The sequence below is a fragment of the Clupea harengus genome, chromosome 18 (genome assembly GCF_900700415.2).
Source record: "Clupea harengus chromosome 18, Ch_v2.0.2, whole genome shotgun sequence".
NCBI lineage: Eukaryota > Metazoa > Chordata > Actinopteri > Clupeiformes > Clupeidae > Clupea > Clupea harengus.
Window position 1 is genome coordinate 1,593,481 of NC_045169.1, and position 19,355 is coordinate 1,612,835.

The 19,355-nt window shown below is 40.8% G+C and overlaps 2 protein-coding genes across 2 annotated transcripts; one reads left to right on the top strand and one right to left on the bottom strand.

Annotated features, from left to right (window-relative positions):
• The first annotated feature begins 1,506 nt into the window (after nt 1-1,506).
• On the top strand, nt 1,507-9,117 carry mpdu1b (mannose-P-dolichol utilization defect 1b). The gene is made up of 7 exons (XM_012822211.3): nt 1,507-1,752; nt 3,908-3,973; nt 4,081-4,213; nt 4,965-5,050; nt 5,209-5,327; nt 8,010-8,120; nt 8,261-9,117. The coding sequence occupies exons 1-7, from the start codon at nt 1,638-1,640 to the stop codon at nt 8,384-8,386; spliced, it is 756 nt and encodes a 251-aa protein (XP_012677665.1). The 5' UTR covers nt 1,507-1,637; the 3' UTR covers nt 8,387-9,117.
• Nucleotides 9,118-14,722: 5,605 nt separating this feature from the next.
• sox19b (SRY-box transcription factor 19b) lies at nt 14,723-17,274 on the bottom strand. Its single transcript, XM_031585258.2, has 2 exons — nt 16,238-17,274; nt 14,723-15,741 (listed from the first exon to the last, which is right to left on the bottom strand). The coding sequence occupies exons 1-2, from the start codon at nt 16,870-16,872 to the stop codon at nt 15,495-15,497; spliced, it is 882 nt and encodes a 293-aa protein (XP_031441118.1). The 5' UTR covers nt 16,873-17,274; the 3' UTR covers nt 14,723-15,494.
• Between the last annotated feature and the right edge of the window lie 2,081 nt (nt 17,275-19,355).

Consider the following 19,355-nt stretch of genomic DNA (forward strand, 5'->3'; position numbering starts at 1 on the left):
TATTAATAATGTATTAAATTACATATCTTCTTTAGAATGTTATCTGTGTGTGTGTGTGTGTGTGTGTGTGTGTGTGTGTGTGTGTGTGTGTGTGTGTGTGTGTGTGTGTGTGTGTGTGTGTGTGTGTGTGTGTGTGTGTTTTTAAGGTAATAATTAATTTGTATCTAAAAAAATAGTAGGCCTATTGTATAACTGTTCTTTTAATGACCACAATTAAATACACAATGGTTTTGGGAGCCCTAAAGAAAGCCAGGGGTGTTACTTCCTTTGATATATGATTGTAGCTATCAAAATAGTGTCAAACAAGAAAAAAGGTATGCTATATACAGAATTTGACCGCATCCAAAAGAGTTGCTTTGATTTCGAATGTAGGTCAGCCATATTTATCTGTCAGTGAGGGGGTACAGCATAGACATATAGACGTGTACATATCTATGGGGTGCAGCATTCTAGAATTCCGAGGCAGTTAGAGAGGTAAAAACAACGTTGGGCCAGCCTGAGAATAAGTGATATTACTTTCATATTCTGTCACACTAAAGTGAGTTTTCAGTGGCCCAAAGTATTTAAATGATTGGGCTCTGGCCTGAAAATGGTCACATAATATCAAACACTGTGTATATGAACAATGTTTACTTGTTGGTTTAAAGGCGAACGTAACTTTGGGCCAGATAAGTAAGAAATTATATGACTTTCATATGGTAAAATGGTTAAATAAGCCTTGGCACTCCCCTACAGGGGCAATAGCGTCATTGCAGTCGGCTGCGCTACATTTAAGGTGGAACGAAAAAGTCGAATAATAGCTAACTTCAGCCTCGTAAGTTTTCCCTAGGCCAAAGAATGAAATAACTGCTTGGAAAACCAGCGGGTCAGGCATAATTTTGAATAGGTTAATATTAACTATTTTGTGGTCGTGGTCGGCAGTCAGCGAGTTCGAGTCGCTTGTGAGTAGTCCCGCGCATCACTGATAGACATTTCTTGCCATGACTTCTACAATAACATCAGTACAATGCAGATGATAAGGCAGCGTGGCGGCCTACAATCAGCATTAAATGGTACTTGAGTGTTTGTCACTCTTATTGTCTTCTTATAGTTGCTTGCATCCAGGGCTGTAGTGGTAAAATAAGGCCCAGGGAACTTTGAGGTTCGTAAACGCCACTTACAGGTGCGTAAACGATATTTAGAGGTGCGTAAACGCTATTTCCAAAATTCCAGAGGTGCGTTTACCCTCCACTACAGCCCTGCTTGCATCCGATTCGAGATATGTTCACCAGCCAGCAGTCCAGCACTTTGAGTATCCACCAAATCTGCGCTATCTATATGAATTTGATACGTCACGTTTATTTATGCTAATCCACGCCTCCACAGTAAGAAATCACAGCCTCGTTTATAGGTTGTGGCCAAGCTAACTTACTCACCTAACCAACCCTTGACAAAACATTTTTTTGTGTATTTTAAAATGTTATGTAAGTCTTGTGTCTTTTTGGAATACACTAGACACGGATTCCATCAGGTGGACCTAATGTCACTGTACACAAGCGGAACTCTAAATACAGTTTTTGTTTCCACCCGAAAGAGGGAAACAGGTATAGGAAACGTGACGCCATCAACCTCGCAAACTAGCCAGCCAGTAAACTGAAATGGAAGTTGAAATGGCAACGTCAGTGATGGACCCCCTGAAAGATGTCCTTCTCACGTATTTCATGCCAGAGAAGTGTTACGATGAATTTTTCCTCAATTTCAATTTTTTGCATGGTAAGACATCTACTACCAGGAAGGAAAGTGTTGCTTTTCACAATGAGTGGCAATCCTGCTAGGAAGCTAACTTATTAAAATACTGTGGATGGAGTAAGGTTAGCTGGCGTTAAGAAACAACTTGTGTAGGTTACATTGGAAATTAGATTAATTTGCAAGGTTGGTAATCTGAAACGTGTTAACATGTACGTTACCTGCCAAGGAAGCTGACAGCGACTGTCCCTATGCTAGCCCCGAGCATTTAGCTAGGACTTAACCTAATGTCTCATTAGGAAAAGTAATTGGCAATCGTGAAGTCTGATATCACTAACTGGGTTGTTAGTAATCGCTGTTATGGATAAATCTGAAACGCTTCCCTGTTTGGACAGGTAAGATTTCTGTTGTGTTTTGGTCAGCAAGTGAGGTTGAACTTACTTGCCGGGGCACATTCTGATTGGTTGTTCTGCACTGCACGCTGCCTCTTTTTTTTTGTTGTAATATAAAAGTACTTGCGATGTTTTTGCAGTAGACATTTGTGGGCGAGTGCTGTAGAGATACATAATAATACATTGTATTTAATGGCGCGTTTCATGACACTTAAGGTCACCTTACATTACAAAAGATAAAAAAAAAAAAACATGCAATAATCAACAATAAAATAAAATGTAGCTGATGTTAGAGAGAGTATGCTTGTTGAAAAAGATGACTTTTAGGTAGAATTGAGTAATGGAGGCCTGTGCGTGCGTGAGGGGGAGTGAGTAAAAGTGGGCTTTAGTGGACACATAAGGCTTTGTCATCAGCCATAGCAGTGAAAATGCTGACACCACACACTTTTAATTTCATGACTGGCAGGTAGGTGGCAAAGAGCACATCTTTGCGGTCTGTGATGGGTAGTTCATAAGCACTGAGATTGTAAGGTGCAATACCAGCACAGCAGACTTTTTCTGTGGGTTAAAAAGTCCATATATTGGTTGATTCCAAAGCAGTCAAGCAAGGCCATAAAGTCTTTAGCAGATCGATTGGAGGACTTATCCACACTTTTACATTGGAATGCATTTGTGGTTTTGAAACTTGAAACTAAACATGGAAAAAAAGGCTAGTTTTCATTCCAGTTTACACACCAAGCAAAACTGACTATTTCCATTTCAGTCTCAGATGATTTAATTCCACACAGTCCACCAATGAGTTATGGATATGAGGAGTTACTTTCTGCTTGGGCATTGAAAGAAAGAGTTGGCCTCATCATAGGCCTAAGTCTAAAGTACATGGGGTAAGAGATTACAATATTCAGAAGTTGTCGTGACTTGGGTGATGTAGGCCAACAACTGTAACAGTAAGATAACATTGTCACATTATTTAAGAATCTATGTATTATAAAAAAGGAATGGTGCATAATATGTAAGGCATATGAACAGTGTTGAAATGCCAATTGATTCATTTTAAGGACATAGCTACTGAATTTCATTCCTTTCAAGGACATAGCTACTGAATTTGTTAGATTTAGCCTGATCTCCTTACAACAAAGAATGTCCGCTGTTGCTGATATTTCCAGAGCTGTGTTCCCATCACTCCTGTTATTATGATTGTGGGGGTATTACTTCAGTCCACAGTCCACCAAACCAGCACCAAGCCCGAATGTTTTTTGATGGTCACTATAATGGGGCTGTCACATTGGTAAATTCTCTGAGAACCACACAGCACAGCCGTGGCCCAAAGGTTAGAGAAGCAGGCTTGTGACAGAAAGGTCGACGGCAGGAAAATGTGTCTGAAGTGTCTTGGTAGCAGGTCAACGGCCCACTGTTCCTACTCCTAGTGTGTGGGTCTGCTCACTGATCCTAAGTATAGGAGTATAGGAGAGATTGGATGCACTACTCACTCACTCATCCTCTACTCCTAGTGTGTGGGTCTGCTCACTGATCTATATACACACACACAACACTATGGCATTGACCTAAGTATAGGAGAGATTGGATGCACTACTCACTCACTCACTCACTCATACTCTGTTCCTAGTGCGTGTGCCAAAATGCATTTTCAATAAATGAATGGACATTGAGCAGTGTATAGATTCAAAATGTTTTCTCTACAAACTTCTGTCCCCCCCCCATTAGGGACTCATTACTGTGCCACTATTGCTGTGTAAATTCACTCTTTGAATGCTTTCTGTTCAAAACAGTGGAATGTCTGAAGATAGTTTTAAGCAAAGGTCTGGGGATTGGGATCATTCTGGGATCAGTTCTGGGTAAGGATCATATATCATTATTTTTCTCTACACATTTATCACATTCAGAAACAGCACATCAAGTCATTTGTTAAGCTTTACTCAGATATGTTGTTGGCCTTCCTCAGTCAAACTTCCACAGATCCTAAAGCTGATGGGAGCAAAAAGTGCCGAAGGCCTTAGCTTCAACTCCATCCTCCTTGAATTGTTTGCAATCACAGGAACTATGGCCTACAGCATTGCAAACAACTTCCCCTTCAGGTGCAGTAGTACTGTTTACTAGACTAGAAACAATGGGAGGTTTGAGAGGTTTTGAACAACTTGATTTGTAGTTAGTTAAATACTTCACAAAAAGTAGAATACTTAATTATGTTCTAGATGAGGGAGACATACTTCAGATATAAGGATAGTAAAGTAAACCTTTGCACTTGACAAATATGTCAACATGTTGTAGAGTTTCTGTATTTTGATACAATTTGAATAACACTGCATTTCCATATTCGATAACCCATGACTGGTAAACTTGAAGTTCCATTCCTGTGCCTCATTAAGGCTAGTGTAGGCAATGTTTATTTTTTATTTTTTTAAGTTAGGCAAGAGGTCAAACCAGAATCAATATCGGTATGGTTTTTCAACAACAATAATACATTTGATTTCCATAGCACCTTTCTGGAGCCCAAAGTTCTTTACAGAATCCATGCAGAATAGACAGGCGTGAATGGGGTCTCTCTCTCTCTCTCTCCCTTTTTCACATACAAAGTGTGTGTTAATGTCTTTTGGAGCCGTGTGTGTTCATGTGTTTTGGAGCCGTGTGTGTTTTACCTTTTAAGGCAGAGGATAATTAAACAGGATAATTTCAAGCTCAAAAGTGCAGTGGGGAATGATGACTTTAGAGGGAAGGCCAGCCGTGTCTGCGGGTGCTTTCACTGCACAGTGTGATGTCAGTTATTCAATACCAATTCAATCTGTGTAAATCTGTGGTACTGTGTGTTTTTAAATCTTTTCTACACAGTGCTTGGGGTGAAGCCTTCTTCCTTACGTTACAGACAGTTGCCATTGGATTCCTCATTCAACACTATGGTGGAAAAACTATCAAAGGTAAGTCCTCAAACCTCAAAAGCTTCATCTTATTAAGAACACCATAGATATCGATGAATTTGGAAAGAAATGTTTACACGTGGTGATTGACACATGATTCTCTCTCAGGATTGATCTTTCTTGTGGTGTACTTTGATTGACACATGATTCTCTCTCAGGATTGATCTTTCTTGTGGTGTACTTTGCGTTGGCGGCGGTCCTGATGTCACCCCAGACACCCATGGCTGTGGTCACGACCATGCAGGCTTCCAACATGCCAGCTATCATTTTTGGGAGGGTGAGCTTGACGACTTCAATATATACATTATTTTGCTATTTCATTGGACTATGTACTGATGGTGTCACTGTCATTCAACATTAGGGGTGTAACGATTCTTCGTAGAACAATCCATCACAGTGCTAAAATGTGATGGTACGCATCGTATAAGTTGAACAATTGTGATTGTCAGCTCTAATTACATTTTTATATTATCATCACTAAAAACAAATATTACAAACATAACATTACAATTCATCAGCGGTAGGAAATAAATAGGCCTTAATCAAATGAAAGTAGTCATCTGGATCATTGTTTGTGTTACCAGTGCACAATCCTAATTCTAGTAGTCATCTGGATCATTGTTTATGTTACCAGTGCACAAGTCCTAATTCTAGTAGTCATCTGGATGACAGTGGTACAGGAGGTAGAGAAGTCGTTTAGTAATCAGAAGGTTGCTAGTTCGATTCCCTGTCGAAGCGTCCTTGAGCAAGACATTGAACCCCTAATTGCTCCTGATGTGCAGTGTGCCATCAGTGTAAATGTAAAATGTGTATACATCCTTGGAAGTCGCTTTGGATAAAAGCGTCTGCTAAATGACTAAATAAATAAATTTAAAAAATCTGGATCATTGTTTGTGTTACCAGTGCACAAGTCCTAATTCTAGTAGTCATCTGGATCATTGTTTGTGTTACCCCAGTGCACAATCCTAATTCTCACTCCCGGCATTCCAGTTGAAGATTCACGTTTCAGACAGGAGAGTGTTGGTAGCAGACTACTGCAGTGTCAGCATGAAATGGAAAGAGTGTGGCTAGAGCTGAGATTGAAATTTTAATCAGCAACATTTAATGGCAACATTTTGGCTTACCGGTTACTCAACAGGAGAACAGAGACAAATGAATTGCCAAAATGAACATGATGGGTCTGTGCAAACACCATAGAAACACTGTCAACTAACTTAAGGTAACAGTGTTCCGTACACTCTGAAGGACAGCCTGAAGGTTCACTACGTCTGTACATCCGTGTGATTTATCAATACATTCACCAATAATCTTGTTCAACGGGGAGGTTATTAACTACAAAATAAGCCCTGATTGGTTTGTCTAGCTTTCGAAAACTTCCTCCTAGGTTCAAGCTGTCATCACATTTTGTTGAATGGCGACCATTCACAGCATTGCAATGAAAACAATGGATTTATCGTTGATGCATTAACAGTGTCAGTTCAATTACGTTTCGTAAATATATTGTGAAAGACATGAACCGTAAACATAGTATTGTGAATCGACTCGAACTGTGAGCAGTGTATTGTTACATTTACATTTAGTCATTTAGCAGATGTCCAAAAGCAACGTACAAATGACATGCCTATTCAACATCATTCTCAGTCCAGATATCAAGTTCCACCTGACCTTTGGTGTTTCTTATGAGGGTTTAGACACTGAAATATATATATGAATATATATATATATATATATACAGCGGGTAAAATAAGTATTGAACACGTCACCATTTTTCTCAGTAAATATATTTCCAAAGATGCTATTGACATGAAACATTCAAATGACATGCCTATTCAACATCATTCTCAGTCCAGATATCAAGTTCCACCTGACCTTTGGTGTTTCTTATGAGGGTTTAGACACTGAAATATATATATGAATATATATATATACAGCGGGTAAAATAAGTATTGAACACGTCACCATTTTTCTCAGTAAATATATTTCCAAAGATGCTATTGACATGAAACATCATTTCACTATAAACTAAGTAATGCACTCAACCGCCATGGCCTGTATGCACGCTCACCAGGCAAGACTCCATTGTTGAAGAAAAAGCATGTTGAAGCTTCTTTAAAGTTTGCTGCACAACATTTGGACAAGCCTGTGAGGATACTGGGAGAATATAGTCTGGTCAGATGAGAGCAAAATGTAACTTTTTGGATGCCATAATACACACATGTTTGGATGACAAATGGCACTGCACATCACCCTAAAAACACAAGTTTGGAGGTGGGAAATCATGGTGTGGCGGTTGGTGGTTGAGTGCATTACTTAGTTTATGGTGAAATTATGTTCTTTCCACTTCTGGATTATGGCCCCAACAGTGTTAACTGGAACATTTAGAAGTTTAGAAAATGCGTCCGTAACCAATGCCATCAGTATGTTTTGCAACATTAAGGTTGCAAAGGTCTTGAGAGAGCTTTTTGCTTTTACCCATCATGAGATGTTTCTTGTGTGACATCTTGGTAATGAGACAACTTTTGATATATACTTTTTATATACTGAACCAGCTGATATTAATTTCGAACTGACAAGGGGCCAGATTGCTTTCTAATTACTGATAGATTTCAGCTGTTGTCTTGCACCTCCCTTTCTTCATGTGTTCAATACATTTTCCCTGTGTCATTTCACATTATTACACACAACTTCATTTCTGAAAGTATTTGTTTTGGTTTCTTTGCATATATGGATTACTTGGGTTGTTACCAACATCTGGTGAAAATTTCATGTCAATAGAACCTTTTAAAATATATTTACTGAGAAAAATGGTGACGTGTTCAATACTTATTTTACCCGCTGTGTATATATATATATATATATATATATATATATATATATATATATATGAAGTATATAAGGCCAATGAAGTTGATGGCAAATTAGTAAGTTAACATGAAATCTTTCTGCTACTGCCTTTTAGCTCATCCAGGTGGGAACAAACTACAGCAATGGACACACTGGGCAACTGTCAGCTGTGTCAGTTTTCTTGCTCTTTGCTGGATCCCTGGCTAGGATATTCACCACTATACAGGTACTGAAGACGCGTTTGCCATCCAATCATGACCTGTTCGACATATACTCATGTCTTATGTCAGTCGCATCACACACAACTAAAACTCTTTGTACAACCTCCCCAAAAAGCCCCAAAATGACTAAAGTTGTGCTCTGCAGGAAACTGGGGACTCTCTGATGGCCCTGACCTACGTCATCTCCTCCAGCTGTAACGGCGTCATCGCCGCCCAGGTCCTCTACTACTGGAACAGCAGCCCTGAGGCACTGAAGAAGAAGGCGGAGTAACATCAGTGACTGAGAGATTCACATCTTCCTTTTTAGAACCTTCCTGTCAACTCACTGATCAATGTGATCAGCTCTCCAGGGCCTAAATGTAATGTTAAACCATCAGAAGAGGTACAATTTGTGTTTGGGGATCTTTGCATGCACTTTGAATTGAAAGTGTGGGCGACTAATACTGTAGCACTCACACAGACACACACAAAAGACAAGATATATATATACTGTATATTTAAGCCTGATCAATGAACCAAGACTTGGGCCCCTCTCACCCTGCATTCCATCTGTCTGTGATTCTCAGCTGTAATCATTCTCTCTGTTCTTTCAGAGACAGTTGCAATGACTTAACTCAGGGAGGAGTGTACTTGGATGAACATCATCATTAGCACTAGCTACTCTATCATTCCTGTATTCCATTCTTTCTGTCCATGTGTCAGGCACTTGAAGCACTGGTGCTGAATTCATATTACAAATGTTACCATGGTCCTCTGACCTGTCTGACTCCATGGTGTATGTAGAGTGCAAAAATGTTTCTCAACATAGCTGTCAATGTCATTGTTCTGAGATCATTACAAGAAATTGAAATGCAAGCGCTGTACTGTCAGAATTGTACTGTATGAAATTCTCCCTTCTTTTTTTGTTATGCCCCCGACATGAATTTTGCACAATCTGAATATCTTTGTACTTTGAGTTTGTGGTATCACCCAATAAATTGAACGGGGATCCGTGTCTGATGGTCGGGGGTTTCTGGACTGTTCACCATTGTGGCACTGCTCTAATACATCTGCAGTGTGGTTTTGATGAATGAACTCCTGTGAGAATGAACAAGTAAAACTCGTGTTTTATTAGTATGTCCGAACACAATACACATTTCAGACACAGGATGTTTTCATATTTTGTCAGTCAGTGAGTTTATGTGGTTGCCCTCATTGGGATGCATCAAAGGAAGTGCTAGTCATTGTTCATGTCATTCCTCCCTTTGTCACTAGAGGGAGGCAAAGACATGGCCCGCCATCTGGTGGAACAACCTCTACACAGTTAAGAGTTTTGTTCTGTCAATACATTTTCCTCTGCGACAACTTGACAACTGACACCCACTGACTGGACACACGTCAGTGTAAATCTGCAATGTCATGTACAGTGGCATAGCAAACATTTATTTCTCATCGTTTACCTTTTAATACTTATGATACCCCTAACTGTACAACCCTAGACCGCCATAGTTTAGCCTCTGTGAAGGCACAGGTTGGAATCACTGATGAAAAGAAGTGATGAAGTATGACACGTTTGGCAAAGGGATCAATAAAAATGAAGGAGAAAGGGATGAAAGGCAGCGGCTCATAAAAGGGAGCCTGAGATCAGATCATGGACATAGGTTGTCATATTCATAGTGCCTTGCCACCTGTGCGTTTCTCCTTGGGAGGTCTGTGTCAAGGATGGTTTGGTTCAACACAGCAGTGTGTTTTCCTCAAAGTACAGATTTCTTTATCTCTTCAATGTGTGGGCTAAGCTTCTAATCTTCCTCCACCTGAAAGTGCGTTTCCCACTCTCATATCTCTGCATCACTGGAACGCGCCGTCGCCCCACCTGATGGGGGTGTCTGATGAATGTGTCTTGCTGCTGATAACCGCAGTATTTGATCACGAATGACCTAGTCTTATGTGTGCACGTGGTTCCAAGTTGGCACCCCCCGGCCAGAATCCGTGCTTTTTTTTTGGTTTTGGATTATTTTTACGAAATCATTCAAGAAAAAAATGTCTGATGTGACATCTGATGTGTAAATATTTTCAACTATTTAAAAAAAACCTGGATAGATACCATGACTCAAAGATGCTTTCTGATCAAAATGTTTGTACATGTCATTACCTGACTGCTTTCTCTAACTTCTTCATTAACCTGACCCCCACCCCACCCAACTGGGTTTGTTTCTTTTCTTTCAGTCAAGCACAAGGTGTGTCAGGCTCATTAATTATAGTCTATGGTCTATGTCACACACTCACTCACTGCTAGACAAACAGTCCCTCTTTTAGAAGCATTAACCTCTCTCTAATGTACACATATCCATCATAGCTGATTGTAGCTGGACACAAAGGTGGGCTTTGCCTTAATACTTTAAAGGTACGCCCATGATGTCTTAAGTGGCTATTAATTTATAATATAGGTGTATACTTTTACCAGAAGTTTTCACCACCTACACACAGAGCTTGACCAACAAACATTCCATCAGGAAGATTCTTGTTTTCTTATCACAGGCCAGTAGTAAATTTATGAGGAAAAGTTCGGTCCTTTTACATGGTGATGGAAGTATGTCATCTTACAGACAGTACAGAAGATCAAGCTCCGATAGTCTGTCTGCGTGGCAGAATGCCAGGCGTTTGAAGTCATGGCATTATGTAGCCTATGACAAGCCGAAGCCCAGAAATCTCATCTTATCATGGCTAATGTGTAGTCACCGTTGGAAACTCAACACATCCAAATGCAGGCAAAATGACATTGCCCACCTACTGCAGTTAAAAAAAACTATGAGCATGGAATAGTCAGTGGGGGAGGCTACTCCATCATAATCTGTTGAAAAACACGGCAGCAACTTCCCTCCCACGGAGAAAACACACCACCTGGCTATACTTTCACTGTTGTTCTCACTAGGTACTAGGTTGCTTCTATTAAGTGTGCATTTTTGATTTGTGTCTCATACTGGGGCCTTCCCTACCTGCTTCAAAAAGAGCATTTTTAAATGTTTATAACGTAGCACATTTTCCCTCTCCGTACTGTTTAATTACCCATATAGCAAGCGGTCCACCGGAGAATTTTGGTCGGCACCCCACTGGTAGTGTGCCACTTCTGGTCCGCTCTATGACCACCATCATCTTTATTGTAACTGGTCGTGGATATTAAGAAAATAACATAAAATGTTAGCAATTCCTGAAATTACTAAATCATATCCTTGGCATAGTCCATTTAAAATATCAGCTGCTGAACAGAAGTTGTTCATGGTAGGCTACTAGAAGGTTCTCAAGGTGAAAAATGAATGGGTCAATTAAAGACGTAGGCCTATGTTACGCACTAACATCTATAAAATATTAAGTGTTGGTGAAAATAACTGATGAAGTATAAATTAGGAAAGAAAAAATAAATTTGAAAACGAGTGGCAAAACGGTACACCGTTTGTCTGTAACTTGCCAGCGGAACGTCCTAAAACCGATGAGCAAAAGGCCAGCGGACAGCCAGCTCTGCCAACATGAGCCGACAGTTGTCCACTGGCCTTTTGCTATCAGGGAATCTAACTAGAGTCTTAGCGAGAAATAGCCTATAACAAATCAAATGTATTTTTTGCATTTACCATGTAATGATAGATAACCAGTCAGTTGTGTTTTTGGTGGTGTCCGGACGAAAAAAATCAACATTTTTGTTTTGATTAGTAAGGCTGGTAGGTCTTCGTGTCTATTAGTGCGTTAAATACAATAGAGCATGTTGCCCATATTTGCAGTGCTGGCGTCAGACAAAACATCCTTCCATATCGAGCTAATCTACTCCACCCCAAAAAGGGGTGGCCGACTGTTGCGTGACTGGCTTCCACCGGCTATGTCGTGTGAGGTGGTGAGTAAGTATGCAGCACTTGGTGGCATTTCACCCAACCGTGGCGGACGCCCACTCGCTCAACTGTGTGCAAACAACCTTTCGGGCAGGTCTGTCAACGAATTGTGCAAGTGAGAAATGCAGTTGCTTTACAGGCCGAGGACTATGCCTTTGCTGGCTAGGGAGCAGACACATTTGTTTACCCTGTTCTTCTGGTAGGAACAAACAAATAACTCTGGTCACTGAGCTTTTATAGAAAATGCAATATAATTGGGCATACTTTTTCTCAACGTTAACCTCAGTACTGCGTTTCCTCTGGCATATGACCACCAACTTTGTGTGTGTGCGTCTCTTTGTTCAGGCACCTAGGCCAACACAGCCTAATCAGGTATTGAGCAACTGCTGCTTTTGCTCTGCGTGCAAAAGAGGAGTGGTTCCAGGTATCCACTGGAATGCAGGTAAATAAGAATCAGTTTCCACGGTTACCTTTGATGTTGAATTTCCTTGAACAAAAGTAAAGCAGGTTTTCTGAGGTCCATTCTTTTTTTATTTTTACACAAATAATACAATCTCAAATTTTCGTCGGAGTTTTGTTTTTATTTTAAAACAGTTTATCCATATATCCACGTGAGCAGTTTTGTTTGATTGTGTTGAATATATAGCCTAGATTCCCAGGACAACTTGCATCTTCAACTCACTTGTTTACCCCAGCCCTCAGAAACCATGGTAACCACTTGTTGAAGCCTCACAGCTTGTTGCTAAGAGATTGCATGTATGCCCCCAGAAAATTCATCAATAGCCCCCACCCAGCCTCCCACCATGTTGGCCTCACTATCCATCCACTTCCACAACGGTTTGGGCAAAAAGCTAAAAAAGTAGACTAGTCATGTACAAGGCCTCGGGACACTAGTCATAACAACAAAATTATTGGATTGTTGTGGCTTAGAACAAGTAAGCCTAGTTGAGTGAGTGGGTCTATAAGTGGGCTATTGGACCAATGAAACACACTGGCAATTAAGTTACTGCTGCACTGTTGGCGGAAATAACTAATGTTTTATTATCTTGGTGCTTCAAATCAACTACACACCCAGTCATCAACAGTCATCTCTACCCTGTCCCGTCCCGTTTCATCCCCTCCCCTTGGCCTCCGATTAGCCGGAGCGAACTTAGGCATTTCCATGAGAATGACGACGGGTGGTGAAAGGGTTAAGCCCGGGATAGAGAGAGAGAGTCGAGGCACCCGAATGCAACGCTAATTTTCTGCGCGACGGGGGAGCGAGAGAAAGGGAACAAAGCACTCCGGGGAGGCGCAGAGCACTCAGCGGCTTTACCATGTGCACCTGCGAGCTCAAAAGCAACGGACAATGTGTCTCCGAAACAGCCAATTACGGCCGGGCCAGCCACCCGCTTTCTATAAGGAGAGGTGGGGTTGAATTTAAAAGAGTAGTGGAGAGGAAAGTTAATGATTAGGCCTACCCAAAATCATTCTGCAATCCGTTGCTTTTCTCAGTGTTTTCCCTCATAGGCCAATTCCAAGATCCCTACCGGAGTCATACCACGCTTAGCGATCTTAAATGGCCATAAAGTAGACTAGGCCTAGACGACCAGAATTATGCAGTCTTCGCTTTAAATATAAGATCCAGGTCTAAAAGTGTTATGGGAATAACTTGTAGTGTACTCAAAGGATGAACAGCAGTAGCAATAAAGTGCTGAAGACTTTCTGTGCATTTTAAGCTTCTCACGTAAAAAGCACGTGTTTCATGTTTTAAAACCCATCCCAAAGAAAGTTATTGCCCAAATGGTTCAATACCTAAATAGATTACTTCACAGTCACATACTTAGTTTTTGATTTTCAATTTTATTAACATTTTTTGTGGCGTCACCATCTATTCAGACTAAACATTCTCTTCAAAATAATAAAAAATAAAAATACAGGCATCATTAAAACTGAGGGCTTTCAAACTGTACAAAAGGTGGGAGACCAAAGTCTCAATGAATTTACATGGAAGATTATTGAAAATATTTCAAGACAAGGAAAAAGTTATACCATAAAAAGTTGCACAGTGCACACTTAGGCTGTAAATGTAAACATTCACCTTTTCTGGATCAGGTCAACAAAGTACAAAATTAAGAGAAACTCATTAGGAAATACATTTAAAACTGCAAGTGAGTTTTGAGTTACAGTCTATTGCAAAACTATGAGCCCATTTTTATACCTGAAAAACGTATGAACGTATCAAAGCATTTTATTTCCATGACTGTTCCCGTACATACACACACGAACAGCTGATCCCCTCAGCCAAGCCACACTCACTAAAACAAAATAGTCTACAATTCTGAGGCTAAACGGCTTACTGTTCATGGAGTGAGAGAACCTCATCACTAGTTTACAGTTAAATTTGAGCAGGGTGAATTTTAAACCTTTTAGAGAATCAACACTGTCTGCACTCACATTTAAAACTTTCATGTGAAAGAGGGCAAGGGAAGGTTAAATTCACAACTCACTTTACAAATGATATAAAAGATGTGCAAAAGAATGCAACTCAGCAAAAATCTAAGCACTCTTTGTTTACAAATGTGTCCAGTAGTTGGGAGAAAAGAGAACATTCACAGGGCAACACCATGGCAAGTCTATTTGGAGTGATCACAGTGTGCCCACCCCACCCCTCACCCCTCACCCCCAAAGAAACCCAGAGGGTTCCATTGTAGTGCTATAAAGATCTGAGCAGGCACAGTTTAAAAACAAAAACAAGATAACAATTCTGGTAATATGTTAAAATTAAGATTTAATAATTTCACCCAATTTCATCAGTTCAGTCTACTGAACACAAAGAAAGGCTTTAGGTGACCGATCACACTGTAAAGGGTCCTTGCATTCTAAACATATGCCTTAAAAGTTACACACCAAATTACAGACTCTTTGAATGACAGACTGCTCCACAGAGCAGACCAAACTTCCATCACAGTGTCCACATGGTCAAGTTAGTCTGTTACTGGGCAGCAGATCTGTGGTTAGTCAAGGTCTTAAATGTCCGCATTTGTGCGATCATGTTTGGCTTGGTCATGTTTACCCAAATCCACACGAATGACCATATGCTTATTCTAGAGAGGACCATAGTACAAGGGCACTTTGTCAAGTTTCAAGATCTTATAAAACTAAGTAAAAAAAAGGCTTTTCTGTACATTTAGAAGCACACGCGCACGCACACACATTTATAAAATCACATTTAAAAAAAAAAAAAAAAAACATTATGTACACCAGACCTTCATACATGGCATGACTTCAAGAGAGAATCACCAAGCAGCATTCTTAAAAAGTGGGATATAGAGAGAGGGCCAGTCTAGAACACATGGCTGACCACCAAGAGCAGCGTGAAGAACGAACCACAGACTTGAGAAGAGGTAGCTCTTTAGCCCATCTCGGTCATTGTTCACTGGCGTTGTTAATAAGGAGGCGATGGTCTTTGTGATTGGGAGACGGAGTGCAGACCTGGCCCCTGTACGGAGTCCTGTGGACAGGTCTCCATTGCAGTGTCCATTAGATATGAGTGAGAGGTACAGTTCCCCCAAGATAGTGCTGCTGTACACTGGAGTAGCCCCTCTGGGAGTTAGGGTCACTGGCGTCACCGCCAGGGATGTACATGCTGATCATGTCCCTCAGTTCACCCTGGAGAGGCCCTCGGTGGTGACTTGGGGGCCCAGTTGGGGAGTGAGAAACAGGCTCTGGTTTCACCATGGACATCACCGGACTTCCTTGCTGGGGGCTGTTACCGTAGGGCATGGAGCTGTCACAAGAGATCATAAAAGTTGTCATTAATTAAAGATATTAAACATTCGTATATGCCACTTTTTTTTTTTTTTTTTGTTTAAATGGAGGGCTGTAAATCAAGAGTCTGCCCTTTTTTTTTTAGCTCTTCTCAATGTGGTTTCTAAAAGCCATGTTTTTAGAATCATTACACCACCACAGCAAGGAGCTACATTTACTTGGTCAGTAAGGAGAGCATAAGAACAATATTTGTAAAAATGTTCCTACATAAAGGATTCATTTCTTTACTGAACACACTGCACAAACTCTACCAGTTCTCCAAGAAACACATTGCTAACACAATGGTACAATGCCTAAAAATGTAAGCCTTGCGTAGTCATTAACCTAGGCTGTTCTCAACGCTAGGTTAATGACAGTTACATACTATAACTGAAACATCAGCCTAATCATTTTTTAAACTTAAAACTTTCTCTCGCCACTCTAAAGTTAACTCCAGTCAAAATGAGACCACACACCTGTAAGAGTTGACGCCATTCATGTAGGTCTGCGCAGCGGTCATCGAGGACGGGTACTGCAGGGCTGATAAGTCGTAACGATGAAGCTGCTGCGGGTAACCAAGTGCCTCTCCCTGCATGCCAGCATATCCCCCCGTGGGTCCCCAGCAATAATTTTCCATTCTCGGGCTTCCACCTGATCCCTGGGCCGCTGCAGCTGCCAGCAGGTTGCCGGCTGATAATGGATATTTGCCAACCTGGTTGTCCTTTTTAAGCATAGGCTTGGTCTTACGACGTGGTTTATACTTGTAGTCAGGATAGTCCTTCATATGGACTGCACGTAGACGTTTGGCTTCATCAATGAATGGCCTCTTTTCGGCGTCCGTAAGCAACTTCCATTCAGCTCCCAAGCGTTTACTGATTTCTGAATTGTGCATTTTGGGGTTTTCCTGTGCCATCTTTCGCCGCTGACCCCGCGACCACACCATAAAAGCGTTCATGGGTCTTTTGACTTTATCCATTGGGTCTACACCGGGTGGACAGGGGGTTTTAGACCCCGTGTGAGCGTTGGCACTAATAGGGGACATACCCTGGCCGTTTTGGTGCATCTGCAGTTGTCCAGAAGTTTTCAACTCATGTTCCATCAAACTATACATTTTGAAAAGTTCTGTGTTCCAGATCAAAGAAAACTTGTAAATGTTCTTGAACACTAATTACACGGTGATCAGGTCAAACAAACCGGCGCAGGTGAAGCCTCTGTCCCTGCTGCCGGGTTTGCCTGCTCAGAGTAAATTAAATGATTTACCGCCTGGAATACCAACACTGAACTATTTACGCAGACTAAGTCGATGTAATGAAAGTCACGCGAGTGTAAAATTTTTCATTACCTTTTGTCAGCGACGCCAAGGTTTCAATGAGAAGTAAGCAAACAGTTTACTCAGTAAAAGTAAACAAATAGTCTTTGAGACAGTGTGATTCTTCTTAGAGAATTCAGGCACTTGTTGAACATCGATTCACTCGACCAAAGAACTGAGGTAGCCTAATACAAAAAGTTCCCCCTTTCACTCGTGTGGTCCTTAGTAATAATTGTATTCCACGCCGGACCAATCGTCCACTCCGTCATTTACATAACTATACAGGGGTGTGGCGTATGCTTGCACTGTTTGGCGTGGTAATAAATGTAACCTTTTAATCAGGAGGGGTAGTCTATAAAAAGAGTTTGTGTTTTCAAAACATTAAGTAGCCTAATTCTTAGCCTAATAAGAACATATTATACTTGTTACAAGAAAATTAGTTATTTGTTATAGTTGAACTTTTTGTAAACGAGATTAAATTAAAACAATTCAATTAAATGGGTATCAATGTATTGCCACGTGCAAAGATCTTTCAAAAGGCACAATGTCAAATAAATAAAGATTAGTCTTTAACATCGATACACACACTACGAAATGCCTACACAGATATCCTGGTAGGATTGCTAATATAAAATGAGGTTGTGTAGCGCATTTGTTTTGAACATGATATTTAGTGTGAGGTATGAACTACTTGTAACATCTTTGTGAAACCCAATAATGAGTCAGTCCTTGGGGACAATATTAACTGTTCCGACACCAAAATAAGTTTTAAAAATCCAGGACTTGGCAATTGGTTATCCTTCATCCATATGGTTCATCCATAAGTGCCATCTTAAAGAATGACACAAAGGGAGAGTGAGACAGACATTCTTTTTCTGAGCAATGAGATAAGACAATGTTCTTTCCAGTTCCAATTATTCCTTTTTCCCTCTCTGGCTAGCAGTGCAGGCTTAGTCAAGGTGGCTCTCAAAATGGGTGACATTCATCCTTCAATTACTCCACCATTTAACCACCCTCACATTTCTAGCCACAGTCAAAGTGTTATTAGAAACCAGTCTAATGGCCTTCAAAATCATGTTCATTTCAACTTGTGATCAGTCACTTAACGGGTTACAGGCCAACAAGTGTGATGGGACATGCTGTGTGGGCTTATAGGCTACCCAAAGACTCTATTTCTCCTTTTCTTTCTCACAAACTACACACAGTGGATTCCTGCCGCCAGTGTTGACTTGATGTGCCAGCCAGGCATAGTGACAAAGCCTACATCTGTACGTTCCATCCGCAAGTATAGTGGTATGACAAAATGTTTTGTAAAACTAGATACATGTATTGTGTTTGTGTGTGTGTGTGTGTGTGTGTGTGTGTGTGTGTGTGTGTGTGTGTGTGTGCGTGTGGTGTGTGTGTGTGTGTGTGTGTGTGTGTGTGTGTGTGTGTGTGTGTGTGTGTGCGCGTGTGCGTGTGCGTGTGAGTAAGTGTATATGGAGACTTTGTGTGGGGTGCAGGTGTTCAGGCTAAAGGAGCGTTTTAGTTCATGACTGACAGTTAGGCTGTGACACCAATCAAACTGAGAATTGTGGAGCTCCACTCTCCCATTTCCGTTTCCAAGACAACCCATTTTGGAATCTTTTCCAACCCCCTGTCTCGACCCCCACCCCTTTCCTCAGGGCAGTCTTCCTCTTTCTCTCCCCCTCTTTCCTCATCTGTGTCTCTCTTTGTCTGCGTCGGCTTTGCAAAACCTTTTATTTTCAACATGAGAGCTAAGAAACTTCAAACTGTGTTAAATACTCACAGGAAGACATGCAGTTCAATTTTTCACTCAACCTCTCAACCAACTGCTTGCACGCAACCTGTAAACACTCACAAACAGACACACACACACACACACACACTTATGCACTGCAAACTTTAATGACACCCACCCATTTCCATGACTGGTCTTTGTCAGTGTAAATCCTGTTTTTGAAGTGCTTCAAAATCAACGTCCAAAGCGAGTTTCAACAAGGTTTCCATTCCGCTATGCACAAAAGAAATATACTTACAGCTCTGCTTTTACCCTCCCAAACAAACTCCTCTATTCACTTTTTAATCCCTCTACAAGATTCACAGCGGTAGTGAACTTTTAAAGTTCCCCACAAGCACTTTTGTACTCTACATGTATGGTTATGTTTATGTATTTAGAAGACACTTTTACCCAAAGTAGCTTGCAAAACATATTTTAAAACTTAGAACCAACAAGCATAAAACAAAAACAGAATTAATGCATAAGGTGCACTACAACATTAATG